This window comes from Bubalus kerabau, chromosome 19 (assembly GCF_029407905.1).
Source record: "Bubalus kerabau isolate K-KA32 ecotype Philippines breed swamp buffalo chromosome 19, PCC_UOA_SB_1v2, whole genome shotgun sequence".
Taxonomy (NCBI): Eukaryota; Metazoa; Chordata; class Mammalia; order Artiodactyla; family Bovidae; genus Bubalus; species Bubalus kerabau.
The window spans coordinates 32,537,883-32,559,631 of NC_073642.1; the positions used below are offsets into that span (position 1 = coordinate 32,537,883).

The 21,749-nt window shown below is 37.9% G+C and overlaps 1 protein-coding gene across 9 annotated transcripts in view; it reads right to left on the minus strand.

Moving 5' to 3' along the window:
- SCAPER (S-phase cyclin A associated protein in the ER) overlaps nucleotides 1–21,749 on the minus strand; it is a 413,812-nt gene that overhangs the window by 328,739 nt on the left and 63,324 nt on the right. For all 9 annotated transcript variants that reach the window (XM_055556199.1, XM_055556197.1, XM_055556200.1 and 6 more), the window contains exon 6: nucleotides 2,730–2,830. In XM_055556199.1, coding sequence (XP_055412174.1) covers nucleotides 2,730–2,830 — 101 coding nt within the window. The remainder of the gene's footprint in view (nucleotides 1–2,729; nucleotides 2,831–21,749) is intronic.

The following is a 21,749-nucleotide window of genomic DNA, read 5'->3' on the forward strand; positions in this document are numbered from 1 at the left end:
TACTCTTTATTCAATCTAGTGACTGTGATTTTTTTTCTCTCATTAAAAAATGATACTAATTACTAGAAAACAAGAAAATTCATATAGATGTTTATCCAAATAAAATCTAAAGCTTTTGAAAATTTATTGCCAAATCATATGGGAAATAAATTTTGATGCATGAGATGATGAATGAAAGATGGATAATGCCACCCACAGGAAATTAAAGGTTGCTTCTTATATCTGTGAGCTGCCTCAGGAGGCAAAGAAGAGAAATGCTGGGAAGTTCTTAAGGTAAAAAAAGTTGCCTCAGGGATTTCTCTGGTGGTTCAGTTGTTAAGGATCCGATTTACAATGCAGAGGACATGGGTTCTATCCCTTATCAGGGAACTAAGATCTCACATGTCTTGGAGCAACTAAGCCCCTGTACAACTAGAGAGCTCCTCTGTCACAACTACTGAAGTTCACATGCTCTGGGGCCCACACCTTGCAACTGGAGAGTCTATGTGCCACAATGAAAGATCCTGCATGCTGCAACTTAAGATCCAATGCAGCCAAATAAATAAAATGTATTTTTTTAAAGTGTTGCCTCAGGTGTATTTTTGAACCATGATGCCCGGATAGGCATAGCTGTTAAGCTTGGAGTTGGCCTCAGAATCTTTCTCAATCTTCAACATAGCCACTGCTAGCCTGGAGTTTGCAAGCAAGAAAAAAAAAACTAGTTAGCTTCTATAATGCATTGACAGTTACATTACAGACCCTTTTTGGATACAAGGAACAGAAACTTCATAAAGCTAAATAAAAAAGAAAATAAAGATTTATTGCAAGGATATAAACTTACAAGGATAAGGACATCCTCAAGGTGGCTCATGAGGATTAGGTCTGGAAGAGGCAGGCTTTAAAGCAACACTCTCAAACTCTGAAAGACCAAATGATTCCCCTCATTTTTGCCCTCTCTGTACATCTATTCTGTTTTCTTTGAACCTGATTTCCTCTGCTTATCTTTGCAAGGGCAATACAGTCACCAATTCCAAATCAGCATGATGATCTGGTTCAACCCCACTAAAGAATGTATCCCCCACTCCCATCCAATCTAATAACCTATTATCAAGGGGTAAAGGTGAAACTGCTTATTGCAAAGACAACTAGTTTCCCTGAATTTGGTTTCCTGGGAACCAAGACTTCCTGGATTTTTCCCTTGGGATTCCTTCACTCACCTGGTTTTCCCCTGGGGTTGACAGACTAGGACGATGCCTTCTCAACAGGACAGCTCCACTCACTGAGACTGAACCAAGGTTAAATCCAAGGAAAAGAATCGGCCTAGGCCTGTTTTCTCTGGGTAAAAGGGCATCCCTGTAGCTTCATGTGAATTGACCCACTTCACAAAAGCTCAGGCTTTACTTATAAGTCTAAACTAAATAGCAAATTGTTCTTTTGCTTGTGCACATAACCAAAACAATACTAAATACAGTTGGATTATCCGTCTCTGGAATATGTCTTGACTCTCCCTACTGCCTTTCCTCGAGCCTGAGTAGCCAGCATCTAATCTATAAACTATACTGCTGAATCTCAACCTTCCCACACTAGTCAGAAACATCTTTAAAAAAAAAAAACAACAAGTCTGATATGTAATTTCCTTACTTAAAAACCTTTATGGCCCAAAATAAACACTAAAGTGTTTATCACGTCTACAAAGTCCTACATAATCTGGTCTCCGCCTACCTCTCTAGGTTCAGCTCATGCTACTCTTTGCCTGTTCTATTCACTCCAACCCTGCCAAACTCTGAACTCCTGGACTATTCTGTGCTCTTTTGCACCTCCAGGATATCCTATACTGTCACCTCTACCTGGGATTACATTTTTCTTTTCTCCTTGTCAAGCTAACTGCTTCTTGGTATTTCTGCCTCACTGAAATATAAGCTCCTTGGGGAAATCCTCCTGGGCTTAACAAACTGGTTGATGGTACCTTTTATTATACTCCCAAAGTATAGTATGTTTCTTTGGGGTGACTCTGTACACGGATAAGTATTTAACCTCAGTGTTTCCTGTCAATGCCCTGCACACTTCATGAGGGCAGGACTGCGTCTGTTTTTCTTCACCACAATAGTCCCGGAGACCGATTCCAAATGAAGGTGTGCTGAGTGCAGCGCACAGTGCAGCTCTGTGTGTGCTGATTCCAAATGAAGGTTTCTAAGATAGCTCTGATCTTTCATTACTCCCCTAGTCTCATCAATTTCCCTCACTGCCTACTACCTTAAGAAGAAATACTACACTTTTCCCTACTTTACTGTCACTTCATATGCACCCTGAACTTCTATAGCTGTCCTTATTCCCTTCATCTGAAAGGCCAACTTTATTAAAATCCATCACATTTTTTAAACACTTCTACAATCTCCTCAAAATCTTTCCTGATCTATTCCCCAAAGGAGATATGACTCTGTCCTCTGGACACCTATAATATTGACAATTTTTTCATAGTAATCAGTTCTATTTTATCCCACCCTTAGACTACAAATCCATGAAAGTAGTAAGTGTATCTTACTCAGCAGTTACATTTCTGTACAAGATAACAAGTGCCTTGCACTAGTAGGTACCCAATAAAATACTTGTTACTGAACTTGAGAAATGCAGCTCCCAACTTTTAGATTTAGACAAGTTTCCAGTTAAGCTGAGGTCAAGTTCATTGTCAATTTTAATAAATGCTTTAGAATCTGCCAGCTGATATAAATATAAAGACCAGAATTCATTACCTGCTTTGAGCATCTGTCTTCTCTAGCTTTTCCTGAAGTTGAATCCAGTCAATTAATGCTTTGAAATCTCTTACATAGTTATCCAGCATCATCAGCACCTCCTAATTCAAAACAAACAAACATTAGATTCCATTCTGAAACTAAAGAGCTTCAAGAAAAAAAATTTTAGAGTAAAGGACTTAGGAATTAATAATTTTTACATTAATAATCCTCACTGAGGATGCAGCAAAACCTACTGATATCTGGGAGTAGGGGGTTATTTTCATTCTGTTTGGTAAGAAATTAGTGAAGCTCACAGTCTAAAGACCAAGAGATGGTATTGATATTCCTTCTCAAGACTTTCTCAACTGAATACTTTTTAATCTTTTTATTGCTATATTTAATAAACAGAAAAGTACATGAAACATAAATGTACTGATAAATTATTTCAAAGTAAGGACTCATGCAACCACCATCCAAGACAAAAAATTTAACACTATCAGTCTCTAATAAAAGTTCCCTGATGTCCCCCTTCTAATCACTGTTCCAAAGTAACCACTGCTTTGACTTCTAATAGTTTTATTTTCAAATTCATAAAATGAACTCATAGACTATGTATTATTTTGTGATTTCTGTCATACATTTGTTTATCAGATTCATCCATATTGCAGAACATACCTGCCATTCACTTACTGTCATATTCCAAGGTCACTACTGAACAGTATTCTATTAACATTTATTTACCCAATTTACAGTTTATCAAAATTTATTGGTTGGTATTTATTTTAATATTTATTTACCTAATATTTACACAATCTAATGTTGATGCATATTGAAGTAATTTCCAAATTTGGGATATTACAAGTTATATGCTATTACTCATGTACATGTTCACTGCACATATGTATTATTTCTGTTGAGTGTATGATCAAGAGTGTAACTGCTGAGTCACAGAGTAGGCCTATGTTCCACTTGCATATATAGTAACAAACTGTTTTCCAAAGTGGTTGCCACACCCAGCAGCAACCCTCATCTATACCTGGAATTGTCCATTTTGGGTCTTCTTTTTGTGTTTTTAACCTGAGCCATTCTGGCTGATGACGCTGCAATGGTTTCATTTTGGTTTTAGTATGTGTTTCGCTGATTATTAATGATTGTCAGCACTTTTTCATATGCTTATTGGCCAACTTCTTTTTGTAAAGTGCTTATTCAAGACTCATCCCGTTTTTCTAGTGTCTTTCTCTTTCTGATGTGCAGAAGAACTTCTTTTGGATATGTGCCTATTGTTGATTCTATGTACAGCACATATAAGCTTGCCTTTTCACTCTCCTAATGGAATGGAATCTTTTGATGAACAGAAATTCCAAATTTTAAGGTGGTCTAATTTATGACTGTTTTATCTAAAGACTGATATTATTTGTGTTATTTTTACGTATTCTTTTCCTATCACAAGGTCAGGAAGATTTCTCCAAAATTATCTTTTAAAGCATGGGTCTGTGTCTAGAATATCTCTTCTGTTACATTGGTCTATTCTTATACAAGCAGTAAATTATCATGCATTGTTACAGCTCTAAAATAAATCTCAAAATTCAGTAAATTCTCCAACTTTATCTTTGACCTCAAAGTTGTCTAGGCAAATTCCAGCCCTTTTTGCATTTCCATACAAATTTTAGAATCAGCTTGTCAACTTCTCAAGGGTAAAAAAAAAATAGAATTTTAATTGCATTTGCACTGATTCTATACAGGAACTGAAAGGAAAACTGATATTCTTATAACATTGTTTTTCTAGTCTTTACAGACCTATAGCTCTATATATTTATCTTACTCAGTGTGTCTCATAATGTATTATATTTTTCTGTGTATTACATATCTTTTGTTAGACTCAACCCTAAGAATAAATGGTAGTTGCTTTAAATTTTTTTCAGTTAATGTTGATTTTCCTGGATCTCCTAAGTGTGTTTATTGTGTGTGTATACATATACATATATATGTGATCTGTAAATAATGACACACTTATTTTTCTCCATTAAGTCTCATATCTTTTATGTCTTATTCTCTTATTCCTGTGCTGGCACAAGGCTGAAAAGAAATAAAGATAGTGGCCGATTTGTCTCATTCACAATTTCAGAAGGAAAGCTCTCAACATCTCAGCATTAAGCTTGATGTTTACTCTAGAATTTTTGGAAGATTCCTTATATCACTAAGGATGCTCCTTTTTATTCTCAGTTTACTAGTTTTATCATGAATGGGTGCTGAATTTCACAAAGTATTTTTCAAAAATCACTGACATGATCATATGATTTTTCATCTTCACTCATCTAATCTGGTAAATAACATTAATTTCATATTCAAATGTTAAAGGAACACTGCAGGACTGCAAAGAACCTGACTTGATTGTGATGTACTGTCCAATTTTCAAATCACTAGATTCAATACATCGTTATCCGGTTTAGGACTTAAGCATCTGTACTTCAGTGTGGCCTACATTTTCCTTTCTCGTAACGGTTTTGGTTATCAAAGTCATGCTGAAAGGAATTCTCTATTTTTCTATGTTGTAGAAGAATTTGCATAATACAGGCTTTTTTCCCTCAATTTGTTATTGAGATATAATTCACAGACTATAAAATTCACCATTTTAAATTATGCAATTCAGAGCTGTGTACCATATATACACAGAATTATGCAACTGATTCCAAAACATTTTAATCATCCCCCAAAAGAAACCTTTAGCAGTCATTCCCCATTTTCCCTTCTCCCCAGCGTTTGGAAACCACTGATCAACCTTCTGTATCTATGGACTGGCCTGTTCTAGACATTTCATATAAACAGAATCATATCATATGTGGTCTTTCAAGGCGGCTTCTTTTAGCATAATGTTTTCATGAGAAATGCTGGGCTGGATGAAGCAAAAGCTGGAAGACTGCCAGGAGAAATAACAATAACCTCAGATATGCAGATGACACCACCCTTATGGCAGAAAGTGAAGAAGAACTAAAGAGCCTCTTGATGAAATGAAAGAGGAAAGTGAAAAAGTTGGCTTAAAGCTCAACATTCAGAAAACGAAGATCCTGGCATCCGGTCCCATCACTTTATGGCAAATAGATGGGGAAACAGTGGAAACAGTGGCTAACTTTAATTTTGGGGGCTCCAAAATCACTTCAGATGGTGATTGCAGCCATGAAATTAAAAGATGCTTACTCCTTGGAAGGAAAGTTATGTCCAACCTAGACAGCATATTAAAAAGCAGAGACATTATTTTACCCACAAAGATCCGTCTCATCAAGGTTATGGTTTTTCCAGTAGTCATGTATGGATGTGAGAGTTGGACTATAAAGAAAGCTGAGCACAGAAGAATTGATGCTTTTGAACTGTGGTGTTGGAGAAGACTCTTGAGAGTCCCTTGGACTGCAAGGAGATCCAACCAGTCCATCCTAAAGGAGATCAGTCCTGAGTGTTCATTGGAAGGACTGATGTTGAAGCTGAAACTCCAATACTTTGGCCACCTGATGCGAAGGGCTGACTCATTTGAAATGACCCTGATGCTGGGAAAGACTGAAGGCAGGAAGAGAAGGGGACGACAGAGGATCAGATGGTTGGATGGCATCACCAACTCAGTGGAGATGAGTTTGAGGCTCTGGGAGTTGGTGATGGACAGGGAGGCCTGGTGTGCTGTGGTCCATGGGGTCATGAAGAGTTGGACACAACTAAGCAACTGAACTGAACTGAATGTTTTCAAGGCTCATCTACCTGGTAGCATGCATCTGTACTCCATTCCTTTCTATAACTAAATAACTGTGTAAACACAACTTCTTTTATTCACTTTCAGTTGATGGATATTTAGGCTGTTCTCACTTTTTTCCTATTATGAATGCTGCTAGCTGTGAACATTCATGTACAAGGTTTTATGTGAACACATGTTTCTAATTCTCTTGGGTGTATAAGTGGAAGTGGATTTCCTGGGCCATATGGTAACTCTAACATTTAACATTAACTACCAAAATTTTTTTCACCAGTAGCTGTACCATTTTACATTGCCACTAGCAATATGAGAGGGCTGCATCTCCTTCAATCCTTACCAACATTTGCTATTTTCTGACTTCTTGACTCTAGTCAACCTAATGACAGTAAAGCGATACTGTTGTTTTTATTTGATTTTCCATAAAAATGTTGAGCACATATTCATGTGTTTATGGACATTTGTATATCATCTATGCAAGAGTGTCTGTTCAAATTCTTTGCCCATTTTTTAACTGGGCTATTTGTCTTTTTTATTTTGGACTGCAGGAATTTTTCATATATTTTGTATATTAAACTTATCAGACATATTGTTTGAAAATATTTTCTCTCATTCTGTGAGCTGTCTTTTTACTTGTGAGTGTCCTAATAACACATGTAAGTTTTAAATTTAGATAAAGTTCAATTTACATATTTATTTGGTTACTTGTGCTCTGGGTATAGTATTTGAGAAAGTACTGCCTACTCCAAAGTTACAAAGATTTACATCTATGTTTTCTTCAAAGTTTTCAAAGTGACTTCACTTTCATTTTTCACTTTCATGCATTGGGGAAGGAAATGGCAACCCACTCCAGTGTTCTTGCCTGGAGAATCCCAGGGACGGGGGAGCCTGGTGGGCTGCCGTCTATGGGGTCGCACAGAGTCGGACAGGACTGAAGCGACTCAGCAGCAGCAGCACCAGCATGTCCACTGAATCAATGATGCCATCCAACCATCTCATCCTCTGTCACCCCCTTCTCCTCCTCCCCTAAATTTTTCCCAATATCAGGGTCCTTTCCAATGAGTCAGCTCTTTGCATCAGCTAGTCAAAGTATTGAAACTTAAATTTAAGCATCAGTCCTTCCAGTGAATATTCGGAATTGATTTCCTTTAGGACTGACTAGTTTCATCTCCTTGCTGAACAAGGGACTCTCAAGAGTCTTCTCCAGCACTACAGCTTTGAAAGCATCAATTCTTCAGTGCTCAGCCTTCTTGAGGGTTCAACTCTCACATCTGTACATGACTACTGGAAAAACCATAGCTCTGACTAGATGGACCTTTCTTGGCAAAGTGATGTCTCTGCTTTTCAATATGCTATCTAGGTTTGTCATAGCTTTTCTTCCAAAAAGCAATTGTCTTTTAATTTTGTGCCTGCAGTCACCAACCGCAGTGATTTTGGAGCCCAAGAAAACAAAGTCTCTCACTGTTTCCATGTATCCCCCACCCATTTACCATGAAGTGATGGGACTGGATGCCATGATCTTCATTTTTTGAATGTTTGTTTTAACCCAGCTTTTCACTCTACTCTTTCACCTTCATCACAAAAAAAAAAAAACAAAAAACAAACAAACAAAAAAAAAAAAACGCTTTAGTTGCTTTTCATTTTCTGCCATTAGGGTCATCTGCATAATATCTGAGGTTATTGATATTTCTCCCTTCAATCTTGATTCCAGCTTGTGAGCCATCTAGCCTGGCATTTCATGTGATGTATTCTGCATATAAGTTAAATAATCAGGGTGGCTTAAGAGAAGAAAAATTATCTAATCCAAGGTCCTACTGAGAATCACACATGTATTTAACTGTCCTGTTTTCTTCATTCTATTACTGCTCTTCCTCAGTTGTTCATGACCTCATATTTTTAAAGAATACAGGCAGTTATTTTGTAATATGTCAATCAATTTAAGGTCAAATTAAATGAATTATCAGGAATACCACATTAGTGATGCTGTGGTCTTCTCAGTGCCTAATATAAAGAGGCACCCACTATGTATATGTCCTATTACTAATGATAATAAATTTGATAATTTGATAAGTGGTATCTAACAACTCCCTGCTTAAACTTCCTATTTTTCTCTGTACTTAAAAGCTACCTTTTAGGGAGATATTCTATAACTATAAATATCATGTTCTTCAACAAATTTCACTAATTTAAGATCCACTGGTGATTCTTGCCTGGATAAATTATTATAATAATTTCTAAATAATGGTTTTCTAATTTCATCATTCCTTCTACATTTATTACTTAGCATTCTATTATAGAAAAGGTGCTTTCCCTTCTCCCTTATTTGACTATTTATTAATTTACTTATTCATAATAGTATGGATTCATCAATTTCTATATTCTTCAATGATCCATTACTATCATTGTTTATTTTAATACTCGAATTCCCCCAGATTTGGCAAATGGGAAGTTGCTGATGCTGGCTCTTACGTATTTCTGACATGTTACAATTGCGTCAGATTATTTCCTACTTTCTGTCACAAAAAGATTTTTCAGGCTCATCCTGTATTTTCCCTGGCCCTGCCCTGGAATCAGCCATTTCTCTAAGCAGTTCTGGTTCTTTTCATTGGAGAATGATATATTGACCTAAGTGATATAAATACCTAAAGATCAGGTATTTAACGTGCTCACTGATACTGGTGCGTCAGAGCTTCAGGGCGCTCCCAGTTGTTGTTGTTCAGTTGCTATCTCGTGGAGTTTGCTCAGACTCATGCCCACTGAGGCGGTGACCCATCCAGCCATCTCATCCTCTGTCGCCCCCTTCTCCTCCTGCCCTCAATCTTTCCTAGCATCAGGGTCTTTTCCAATTAGTTGGCTCTTTGATTCAAGTGGCCAAAGTATTGAAACTTCAGCTTAAACATCAGTCCTTCCAATGAATATTTAGGGTTGATTTCCTTTAGGATTGACTGGTTTCATCTCCCTGCTGTCCAAGGGACACTCACAAGTCTTCTTTTCAAACCACAGTTTGAAAGCATCAATTCTTCTGTGCTCAGACTTCTTTATGGTCCAGCTCTCACATCCATACATGACTATGGGAAAAACCATAGCTTTGAGGAGATGGATCTTAGTCAGCAAACTGATGTCTCTGCTTTTTAATACACTGTCTAGGTTTTGTCATAGCTTTTCTTCCAAGGAGCAAGTGTCTTTTAATTTCATGCCTGCAGTCACTGTCCACAGTGATTTTGGAGCCCAAGAATATAAAATCCGTCACTGTTTCTACTTTTTCCCATCTATTTGCCATGAAGTGATGGGAATGGATGGCCATGATCTTTGTTTTTTGAATGTTGAGTTTTAAACCAGTTTTTCACTCTCCTCTTTCACCCTCATCAAGACACTCTTTAGTTATCTTCGCTTTCTGCCATTAAAGTGGTATCAACTGCATATCTAAGACTATTGATATTTCTCCCCACACTCTTGATTCCAGCTTGTGAGTCACCCAGCCTAGCATTTCGCATGATGTACTCTGCATATAAGTAAATAATCAGGGTAACAATATACAGCTTTAATGTACTCCTTTCCTAATTTTGAACCACTCCCATTCTAACTGTTGCTTCTTGTTCTGCATACAGGTTTCTCAGGAGGCAGGGAAGGTGGTCTCATATTCCCATCTCTTTAAGAATTTTCCATTTTGTTGTGATCCACACATTCAAAGGCTTTAGTGTAGTCAATGAAGCAAAAGCAGACAGTAGAAAAACAAATACACACATACACATGCACGCATGCGCACACATACACATGAACACATCTACACCTACTTCTGTACCTAGCTGTGTATAGGTATTTTAAAAAGAAATTTAAGCTCATACCAATGCTTCCAAATTCAATCACCTATTTGTTGTTGTTGTTCAGTTGCTAAGCAGCGTCTGACTCTGTGACACCGTGAACTGCAGCACACCAGGTTTCCCTGTTCTTCATTATCTTCCTAAGTTTGCTCAAATTCATGTCCATTGAGTCAGTGATGCTATCTAACCATCTCATCCTCTGTCTTCCCCTTCTCCTCTTGCCGTCAATCTTTCCCAGCATCAGGGTCTTTTCCAGTGAGTCAGCTCTTCACATCAATCACCTATAGTTCATTCTAAACTTCTCCCTTTCCATATTGGTAAATCCTTTCTCTGAAAGTGAGAAATTTTATTCCCTTTATATTCAATATCTTATTTTCTTAATATTTCTTATGTGACCAACCCACATCTGCCAGCTACTTCTAATCCATATTTTTTTTCATGAGGTGGGAGAACAAGAGAATAGAGAAGGATCTCTTGTCTTTTTAATGTTCTATAGGACCTGCAGTCAGTTACCTTTTTCATATCTGATAGCAATGTTAGTAGTAATATTATCTTTTTCATCACTGATACTAGTTTCCACACTTTCTAATTTCTTTTCTTGATTAACCACAGCAGCAGCTCCTGACTTTGATGATAATGTCTGATGTATGACAGTTCTATTTTATTAATTTCTGCTCTTTATCATTTTCTTCCTTCTGATGTCTCTGGGTTTAGTTTACTTTTTCCCCTAACTTCTTAAGCTGGATATTTTGATCATTGGCTTTCAGCCTTTATTTCATTCCAGAAATTATATGCATTTTAGGCAATGGCAAGCCACTCCAGTACTCTTGCCTAGAAAATCCCATGGATGGAGGAGCCTGGTGGGCTACAGTCCATGAGGTCGCCACAAATCAGTCGCGACTGAGGGACTTCACTTTCACTTTTCACTTTCATGCAATGGAGAAGGAAATGGCAACCCACTCCAGTGTTCTTGCCTGGAGAATCCCAGGGACGGCAGAGCCTGGTGGGCTGCTGTCTATGGGGTCGCACAGAGTCGGACACGACTGAAGCGACTTAGCAGCAGAGGCAACAGCACTATAGAGTTTCCTTCAGATATGACTTTGGCTCCATCTCACATATATTATTTTTGTTATTCAGTTCAAAATATTTCCTAATTTTTACTATAATTTGTCCTCTGGCCAATAAATTACTCAGATTATTATTGCTGAGACTCCCCCCTAAAGATTTCTATCTTTTCCTGGATCATGCTCCTATTATTCTTCTGCTTAAGAATTCTTCACTCTCCCTAAGCTGTCTGTAGATTTATTATTTATCACCTAGCTCTTCCAATTATCCTCAGAGATACGAAAAGTCCCTCTACCCAAACATTTTTACCAGTGTATGATAAAAGAAATACAGGGTATTTGATAAAGAAATACAGGGTATGCTCATTCATTTATTTACAAATGAAATAAGTCCACCATAGACAAAAGAATTCAAAAAATATATAAATCTGCATTGTTCAATATGGTAATCACTTGCCACACGTGGTTATCAAGTACATGAAAGGTAGCTGCTCTGAACTTAGACTCTGACCAAAAAGAAAGAATGTAAAATATCTTAATAATAATGATCATAGTAAAAATAATAATATTCATACTCATTACATGTTGAAATAATTTTTGATGTATTGGGTCAAATTTAAAATATTATGTAAGTTATTTTCATATGTTTCTTTTTGCCTTTTTAATGTAACAAGTAGGAAATTTAGAAGTACATATGTGGCTCATGTTATATTTCTATTGAGCAGCATGGACAGGTTACAGTAATGTGGCAAATCTAAAAAGATGAGATATTTTTAAATGATAAGTTTCTGATTCTACCCTTTGATCCAGTAACTAACTGTGCAAGTAAAATATCAGGCAGAAGAGGTTGGTCTTAACAACACATGACACATATAAAAAAGACTGTAATTTCACTTGACACTAAGCTTAAGTTGAGTAAATAGTTTGCTGAGCCAGAGGAAAAACTGAATATGGCCTCACACTTCAATAATACAATTATAATAGCAACTATGAAAAGGCTGGGGGTCTGATCAGCATAAGGTAAAATGAGACCACTTCCTCTGTGGGTTTTCTGTCTATGTGAAACATTTTTTTTACTGCTAACCTGAATTTCCACTCTCTTTCTAGTTTGGGGAATTGGGTTTTTGCACAGACATAAAAGGAGAAGATCTTCCTGCTCTCTACTACTTGACAGTTAAGCACAGTAATATGATTGGAACTTAACCAATCAGACTCACTTGCCTGGGACTCTGAATCTCAAGCAAGCAAGGCAAAGATAAAGAGGAAATGGTGGTATTTAAAAAAACAGCAATACATCCTAGCCAGATGTTTCTCTGCAGAACCTCCCTGGTTTCTGCCTATTTTCTAACCCTGATTCATGGGTTTTAGTATCAAATCTGTGACCTGTCCTCTCAAAGAATTAATTTTTCTATTTAATCAGCTAGAGTCTAATTCTGTTGCTAGCTACTTGCTAGCCAGTAAGCCATGGTAAGCACAATTTAAGGAGGATAGATAGATAAAGTAGAACACAATAAACCAAGTGTGATAATAAGGAAGTTTTTAACATCACATCATAGTAGGAACTACAGTAAGAACTGGATGACTAGGCTTAAAGACTAATGGGATGTTATGATAAACATCTTCACATAAGAGAGGTTGTCATAAAAGGGATTATATTTTTCCACATAAATACAAGTTATAGAACAAAGAATGCTCAGTGAAAATGACAGATTTTCACCTGCCAGAGCTGTCTCAAAAAGAGAATTAGTTACCAGAGGGAATACGGTCAAGGGTAACCGTGTAATGGGTAGGTGGATTAGACAACTTTACTCACAGTTCTAAGATTCTATGATTTACTCACCAAAATAAAATTTGTTAGAAATCCACTATGTGTCAAAACACTGAATCAATGAAATTCAAACCAGAAGAGAGAGGTATTCAGTGATTTGAAACATCAGTAGCATGCTAGCAAATGCTGCTCTTTAGCCTGAGTGAATTAAACAGAAGATTATTCCCTCAGATGTCCAATGTAACATTTATCAGTGGTACTTTATGACAGAAATTAATTATAATTTACAATCCCTCTTAAAGCAAATTTCTACCCTCTCCAGTCTTGTTTAGAAATTTTTATTCTGAAGAATGGGCTGAATAAGTAAAACTATTAGTGACAAAAGATGTTACATAATGAGTAAATTTCAGAGGATTATCTAATGAATGAAGAAGTCACACAGGCTCTAGTCAGTTACATAATTTCCAAGATAACGTGAGTTTGGTGATCTGGTTGTGACAGCACAGAACCCGAGCCCCACTGCACGGACTCCTGGCCCACTGCTCTTTCTGCTCAGTCATACCTCCAAGATGTTCTCTACCAGCAGCAAGAAAAATAAAAAGAAGAAACGATAGGAATGAAGAAAGTTACTAGCAAATCCATTATCAAGGGCATGCTTCCCTCCAGTGTTCTTCATCAACATTTTTTACATTTACTACTAAACTGAAGCTTTCTGAAATCAAATTTAAAAAATAATAACGGTTAGTCTTTTAAATAATCTTTAATTCTGCTAACATATATGTGAAATCATCAGTTTAAAAAGAAATATATTTGGAAAAGTAAATGTTTAAAATTTTACCAGCATTTCTAAGGCAAATGATACAAAGCTGAATATATCAAAGGCCATTATAATTATGCACGATGTAAAACCAGTTTTAATAATATGGGTTACCTGCATTCTGTTTATCAAATACAACATTTGCACAGACACTAAGCCTCCAATAACAAAATACATTTCAAACTGATGGGATTTCACAGGAATCACTTCTAATTCAGTTTATCTGCACTCTAATTTTCCTCTTTAGAAAATCCAAAATCACACTACTGTGACACTAGATTCTACTCATCTCGCAGAGACTTGTTTCTTAGCACTGACTAGTTTTACGTGAGAGTAGCAATGAAAATTTTACACAAGAAAGATTTAAAAGCAGAAGCCACTAAGATCCACTCCACGTCTGACAAAAGGGAATTGATGTCAAGTTTAGCTATGTGCGGACATTGCTTAATTGGCCATAGTTGCCATGTTTCGTCTTAAATGCTAAGACAAAGAACTTTAAAGTGTATTCACTTTACCAGTATCATAGTATTCTCATCTTACTGTAAAGACATGCCAGTCTCACTTTACTATAAAAGGCAACTTTCCAATTCTCCCAGAAGATGACTATCAGAAAATGACAGCCAGCTATAAAGACGGTTATTTGTTTTAAAAATATATTACTTTTCCATAACAAAGTACTGGACTCATGGTTTAGTATCAGTGGGCCTCAAAGACCTCAAAAACACTTTTCACTTACAAATTTTTTTTTTAAAACATACAGGTACACTTTGGAAACCAGACCCAAGACTAATAATAAATATATGCCAAGTTATTCATAAATGAAATATAGTACCAACCTCACTTTAGTCATAAAAATTATATTCTACTTTAAAAGACTCTCCTGACATAGAAGTACTGTTTATTTTCTTTCTAAGGTAATCTTATTGCCAAATCACTCGTAATGAAAGTTTTCTGTGATCAGGAAAAGGAAAATTTTAAAAATTTAGTTGACTTCCTTTTCTCAACTCTACTAATACAATTCAAATTCTTTAATTAAATTCATTAACTTAAGTGACCTACTTTAGGGCACAGAAAGATTTAATTCTCAATAATTTCCTTTAAAAGTTGTCTACTGATTTCCCTTTTCACTGAAAGAAAAGAAGAAGAAACCCTCTAAAAGGCAAGAATATAAGCAGCTATACTTCTGATACAAGTTGGCACAGAGAAAGTGCATTTGGTGGCTTAAACAACCTATTTTAAGGAATGTTTAGCTCACCGTTATCAGAAATGATCAGAGTGGTACCATGCAGCTGTAACCTGAGTCATGTTTTACGAACAAGGGAATACAAACAAGACAAGCAGCTGGAGCAGCCTCCCAGTCACTGATGCACATCTTTCTCCTTGCAGCTATGAAGGCTATTTTGTTAAGCAGGATGAACAGAACAAAAGTGGCTCTGAAAGTAATGTTATAGGCATTCAGATAACTACATATAGATGTACAGCTAAAATTACCAATTAGTTTACCAATTGGCTGCAACGGATTCGATCGGTTTGTAACTAATTCTAGTTACTGGCGCACAGCAGGATGGTTGGCGCCATCCCTCTGTCCTCCTGACACACAATACTAGGTGCACAGACCCTTGGGCCCAGACATCAATACAGCCCTCCAACTCAGCTGCAGGAATGAGCACAGTTGTGCCCTCTGTGATGATGAAAGAAGTGGAAATAACCATCACATGAGAAGTCAGTGATGAAGGGACTCTTACAAAAAGAAAATGCTTTACAAAAAGTGAAACAAGTTTTAAAAAGCATTTTTTTTAAACTGCTAATCTAATGTTTAAAAAAGAAATCATCTGAAAGCAAAATGGCAAATAAATCACTTTCAAAAACTGTCTAATAATATTATTGACCCAGTCATCTTCATTCCTTTATCATTCACCTCTTTCAAATATCTCCCCTTAATTCTCAATATAAGCAAGCTGGAAAAAGAATACATACATAATATATTCAACAAATAAAAGCCTACCAAATGAAAATCTGCTAATGAAAAGCATTCTCCTATAATTTAATCCTTACCAGGATCTTTTTGGATAAACAAAATTTGCAGCTGCCTGGGTAGTGATACAAATATGTTGCTTCAGTGGCTAACTAATTTTTAATCGCAACTCATTTGGAAGTTGCTGGACTAGATGTTCTTATGCTATTTCCCATTATGAAAACCGAGAGGCCTATTGTGACTAAGTGTAAGTAGACAAAAATGCTCAAAACGATTATTATAATGCTCAAAATCAACATTGCTGTTGCTGTTCAGTCGTGTCTGACTCTTTGCCACCCCATAGACTGCAACACACCAGGCTTCCGTGTCCTTCACTATCTCCCTGAGATTGCTAAACTCATGTCCGAGTTGATGACATCATCCAACCATCTCGTCCTCTGTTGTCCCCTTCTCCTCCTGCCTTCAACTTTTCCCAGCATCAGGGTCTTTTCCAGTGAGCTGGCTCTTCACATCAGGTGGCCAAAGTATTGGAGTTTCAGCATCAGCATCAGTCCTTGCAATGAATATTCACGGTTGATTTCCTTTAGGATTGACTGGTTTGTTCGTGCAGTCCAAGGGAGTCTCAAGAGTATTCTCCAACACCACAATTCAAAAGCATCAATTCTTCGGCATCCAGCTTTTCTTATGGTCCAACTCTTACATCCATACATGACTAATAGAAAAACCATAGCTTTGACTATACGAACCTTTGTTGACAAAGTCATGTTTCTCCTTTTTAATATGCTGTCTAGGATTGTCATAGCTTTTCTTCCAAGGAGCAAGCATGTTTTAATTTCATAGCTGCAGTCAGCATCTGCAGTGATTTTGGAGCCCCAAAAAATAAAGTCTGTCACTGTTTCCATTTTTTCCCCATCTATTTGCCATGAATTGCCAACATCCGCTGGATCATGGAAAAAGCAAGAGTGTTCCAGAAAAACATCTATTTCTGCTTTATTGACTATGCCAAAGCCTTTGACTGTGTGGATCACAATAAACTGTGGAAAATTCTGAAAGAGATGGGAATACCAGACCACCTGACCTGCGTCTTGAGAAATTTGTATGCAGGTCAGGAAGCAACAGTTAGAACTGGACATGGAACAACAGACTGGTTCCAAATAGGAAAAGGAGTACGTCAAGGCTGTATATTGTCACCCTGTTTATTTAACATATATGTAGAGTACATCATGAGAAATGCTGGACTGGAAGAAACACAGCTGGAATCAAGATTGCCAGGAGAAATATCAATCACCTCAGATATGCAGATGACACCTCCCTTATGGAAGAAAGTGAAGAGGAACTAAAAAGCCTCTTGATGAAAGTGAAAGTGGAGAGTGAAAAAGTTGGCTTAAAACTCAACATTCAGAAAACGAAGATCATGGCATCTGGTCCCATCACTTCATGGGAAATAGATGGGGAAACAGTGGAAACAGTGTCAGACTTTATTTTTCTGGGCTCCAAAATCACTGCAGATGGTGACTGCAGCCATGAAATTAAAAGATGCTTACTCCTTGGAAGGAAAGTTATGACCAACCTAGATAGCATATTCAAAAACAGAGACATTACTTTGCCAACAAAGGTCCGTCTAGTCAAGGCTATGGTTTTTCCAGTGGTCATGTATGGATGTGAGAGTTGGACTGTGAAGAAGGCTGAGCGCCCAAGAATTGATGCTTTTGAACTGTGGTGTTGGAGAAGACTCTTGAGAGTCCCTTGGACTGCAAGGAGATCCAACCAGTCCATTCTGAAGGAGATCAGCCCTGGGATTTCTTTGGAAGGAATGATGCTAAGGCTGAAACTCCAGTACTTTGGCCACCTCATGTGAAGAGTTGACTCATTGGAAAAGACTCTGATGCTGGGAGGGATTGGGGGCAAGAGGAGAAGGGGACGACAGAGGATGAGATATCTGGATGGCATCACTGACTCGATGGACGTGAGTCTGAATGAACTCCGGGAGTTGGTGATGGACAGGGAGGCCTGGCGTGCTGCGATTCATGGGGTCGCAAAGAGTCGGACACGACTGAGCGACTGATCTGATCTGATCTGATGGGACTGGATGTCATGACCTTTGTTTTCTGAATGTTGAGTTTTAAACCAGATTTTCACTCTCCTCTTTCACCTTCATTAAGTGGCTCTTTAGTTCCTCTTTGTTTTCTGCCATTAGGGTGGTGTCATCTGGATATCTGAGTTTATGGTGGTTTCTCCCAGCAATCTTGAGTCCAGCTTGAGCTTCATTCAGCCCAGCATTTCACATGATGTACTCTGCATAGAAGTTAAATAAGCAGGGTAACAATATACAGCCTTGATGTACTCCTTTCCCAACTTTGAACCAGTCTGTTGTTCCATGTCTGGTTCTAACTGTTGCTTCTTGACCTCCGTACAGGTTTCTCAGAAGGCAGGTAAGGTGGTCTGGTATTCCTATCTCTTTACGAATTTTCCACAGTTTGTTGTGATCCACACAATCAAAGGCTTTAGCATAGTCAATGAAGCAGAAGTAGATGTTTTTCTGGAATTTCCTTGCTTCTTCTATGATCCAGCATATGTTGGCAATTTGATCTCTGGTTCCTCTGCCTTTTCTAAATCCAGCTTGTACATCTGGAAGTTCTCACTTCATGTACTGTTAAAACCTTGCTTGAAGGATTTTGAGCATTCCCTTGCTAATTGACTATGCTCCAATATAAAATAAAAAGTTTAAAATTAAATTAAATTTAAAAAATACAACACATATAATTAATAATAAGACAGTAAAATGTGTAAAGCAAAAAATCCCAGAAATTCAAAGAGATATTGAAGAAATTACAATAGTAGTGGGAGACTAAAATATTTCAGTGCCTGAGAGATCAAGGACATTAAAAAAACAAGCTAATAATTTAGAGTATGTAAATAATAGCTTTAAAAATATAAACATTAATTTTTATCTATAGAGAATCCACTTTACCTACTCCTGTCTTGTCCAAAGGATATTTGCAAATACTTAACTTCTTTACTTTCTCCACATCTATCAGGCTTCTGTGATAACCACTTCCTTCCCCATGAAACTTCAGTTCCATGGTCCACTACTCCAACTATTCTCTTAACTTCTTCAATCCTTTACTTAATGATATTCCACTGAATCTGCCTAAAAAATTCCAACTCATGACTAATTCATCTACCCACCATCTTTGGGCATTTTTAGCAAGTGACTGAATGCTAGTAAGTATTCCGTCAGGGTAGAAGGGAATCACATAACTGTGTAGACGTATCTTTACCGCAACAACTTATGTAGTCTCATTGCTTCACACAGACATTTAACATCAATTTACTATTTATCTATACAGTATTTATCTATTACTGTGTTCCAGTTCCAGTTTGAAGAACTGATGACAGAGTGGTAAACGAGACAGTGTGGTTTCTGTCTTCTGGGAGCTTAATGTCTAGTAAGGGAGACAGAAGGAGAAGGCAATGGCACCCCACTCCAGTACTCTTGCCTGGAAAATCCCATGGATGGAGGAGCCTGGTAGGCTGCAGTCCATGGGGTCGCAAAGAGTCGGACATGACTACAACTTCCCTTTCACTTTTCACTTTCATGCATTGGAGAAGGAAATGGCAACCCACTCCAGTGTTCTTGCCTGGAGAATCCCAGGGACAGGGGAGCCTGGTGGGCGGCCGTCTACAGGGTCGCACAGAGTTGGACACAACTTTAGTGACTTAACAGTAGCAGCAAGGAAGACAGATATAAAAACAACAAAATAAACAATTATGTAGTTTCAACTGTGATAAAATGTTTCTAGGGAAAGTATGCTATGACAGTACAGTCATGCCATATGTGCCCAAGCAGAACCCATGGATATCCAGGGCTGAATGTATTACATCATTTTATAAAAGGGGCTTGAGCATCCGTGGATATTGGTATCCACATGGCAAGAGTAGGAGAGGTGTCTTGGAACCCATCCCATGCAGATATGAGGGTGAACTCTATATCAGCAGGGAACCTGATTTAGTCTGAAACATGATAAGCTCCCCTGAGAAAGTGACCTTAAATTGAAACCTATACTAGAAATGGGAGTTATGTAAAAGGGATGGGGAGGTGAAGAGGTGCTGGGCAAGAAGAGCAAGGATGAGTGTCTTGGCAAAAAAAATCAGAATGTGGAAAGGTCTGAAGACTTGTGGGTACCTGGCATGTTTGAGTAATCGAAAGAAGGCTGGTTTAAATGAGGCAGAAGGGAGGAGAGAAAAGTGGTGTGAAATGAGGTTTACACAAATCAACTCACTCAAGATTTGAAGGTCAGGCTGGAGATTTTAATGCACAGAGCATTGGGAAACTTCTGAGGAGCTAGAATCAAAGAAATCAGAGCTCACATTTGTTTTTTTTAAGAATCAGTTTGCCTATCATATAGAGAATGGATTGGAAGGATGCAGGGAGTCCTGCTAAAAGATTTCAGTTGTGATCCAGGGATTTCACTAAGATAATGGCAGCTTGGACTAGAATGGTAGCAGTAGAGAATAAGAGAAGTGGACAGGTTGGAAAGATTTAGGAGGTAATACTCAAAGAGTATTAAAAAACAGAGACATTACTTTGCCAACAAAGGTCTGTCTAGTCAAAGCCATGGCTTTTCCAGTTCGGATGTGAGAGTTGGACTATAAAGAAAACTGAGCACCGAAGAATTGATACTTTTGAACTGTGGTGGTGGAGAAGACTCTTGAGAGTCCCTTAGACAGCAAGGAGATAAAACCAGTCCATCCTAAAGGAAATCAGTCCTGAATATTCATTGGAAGGACTGATGCTGAAGCTGAAACTCCAATATTTTGGCCACCTGATGCAAAGAACTGACTCACTGGAAAAGACCCTGATTCTGGGAAAGGTTGAAGACAGGAGGAGAATGGGACAACAGAGGATGAAATGGTTGGATGGCATCACCAACTCAATGGACATGAGTTTGAGTAAGCTCCAGGAGTTGGTGATGGGACAGGGAAGCCTGGTGTGCTGCAGTCCATTGTGTCGTCAAGAGTCAGACACGACTTAGTGATTGAACTGAATTGAACTCAAAGAGGTCCATTCATTGGACAGTGGCTGGTGTGGGGTGAGGGGAGGAAGATGGAGGGACTACCTGCCAATTCAGGGAAGAAAAATATATCTCCAGGTTTAGGGTAGAGGGAGTCATCATGAACTTGTTTCTATATACATCAGTTTGACATGCTTATGAAATATCCAAGTGGAGATGCGAACAAGGCTATTTGGATATACAAGGTCTGAAAATCAGAACAAAAGTATAGGCTAGAGATATAAATTTAAGAATCATCAGGAAATCAACAATAAATTAAGCCATGGCATGGAGAAAATGCAGAGGGAGAAACTAATAGTGAGAAAAGAAGATGGTTTAAGACGAGCCTTAATGAATTCCCAAAAGCTAAAGGTCAGGTGGAAAAGGAAAAGCCAACAAAGGAAGCAGAGGCAGCAACCAACAAAGAAGGAAGAAAGCTAGCAGTGGTGGTTCTATAAAAGCCAAAGGGGAGAGTGCTGAAAGCGGGGCGTGGCCAACAGAGTGAAATGCTACTCGGAGATCAAGGGAGGGGCTGAAAAACACCCACTGAGCAACACTGAGTGACTTTAATAAGAGCTTAACAGGAGCTCTGATAGGCATGTGACACCAGGTTGGAGTAGACAAATGAGTTCCTAAGAGAAAAGGGAATGGAGGCCGCAAAAAGGCAGCTGTCTTCTAAGAAACTTGGCTAAGAAGGAGAGGAGGAAAATGGGGTCTGGGACAGTGGATGAAAGGATAAGTAAAACAGAGATAGGGTTTGGGGGTTTCTTCTTGTTGTTTTTATTGTTGTAGATAAGAATGGAAGA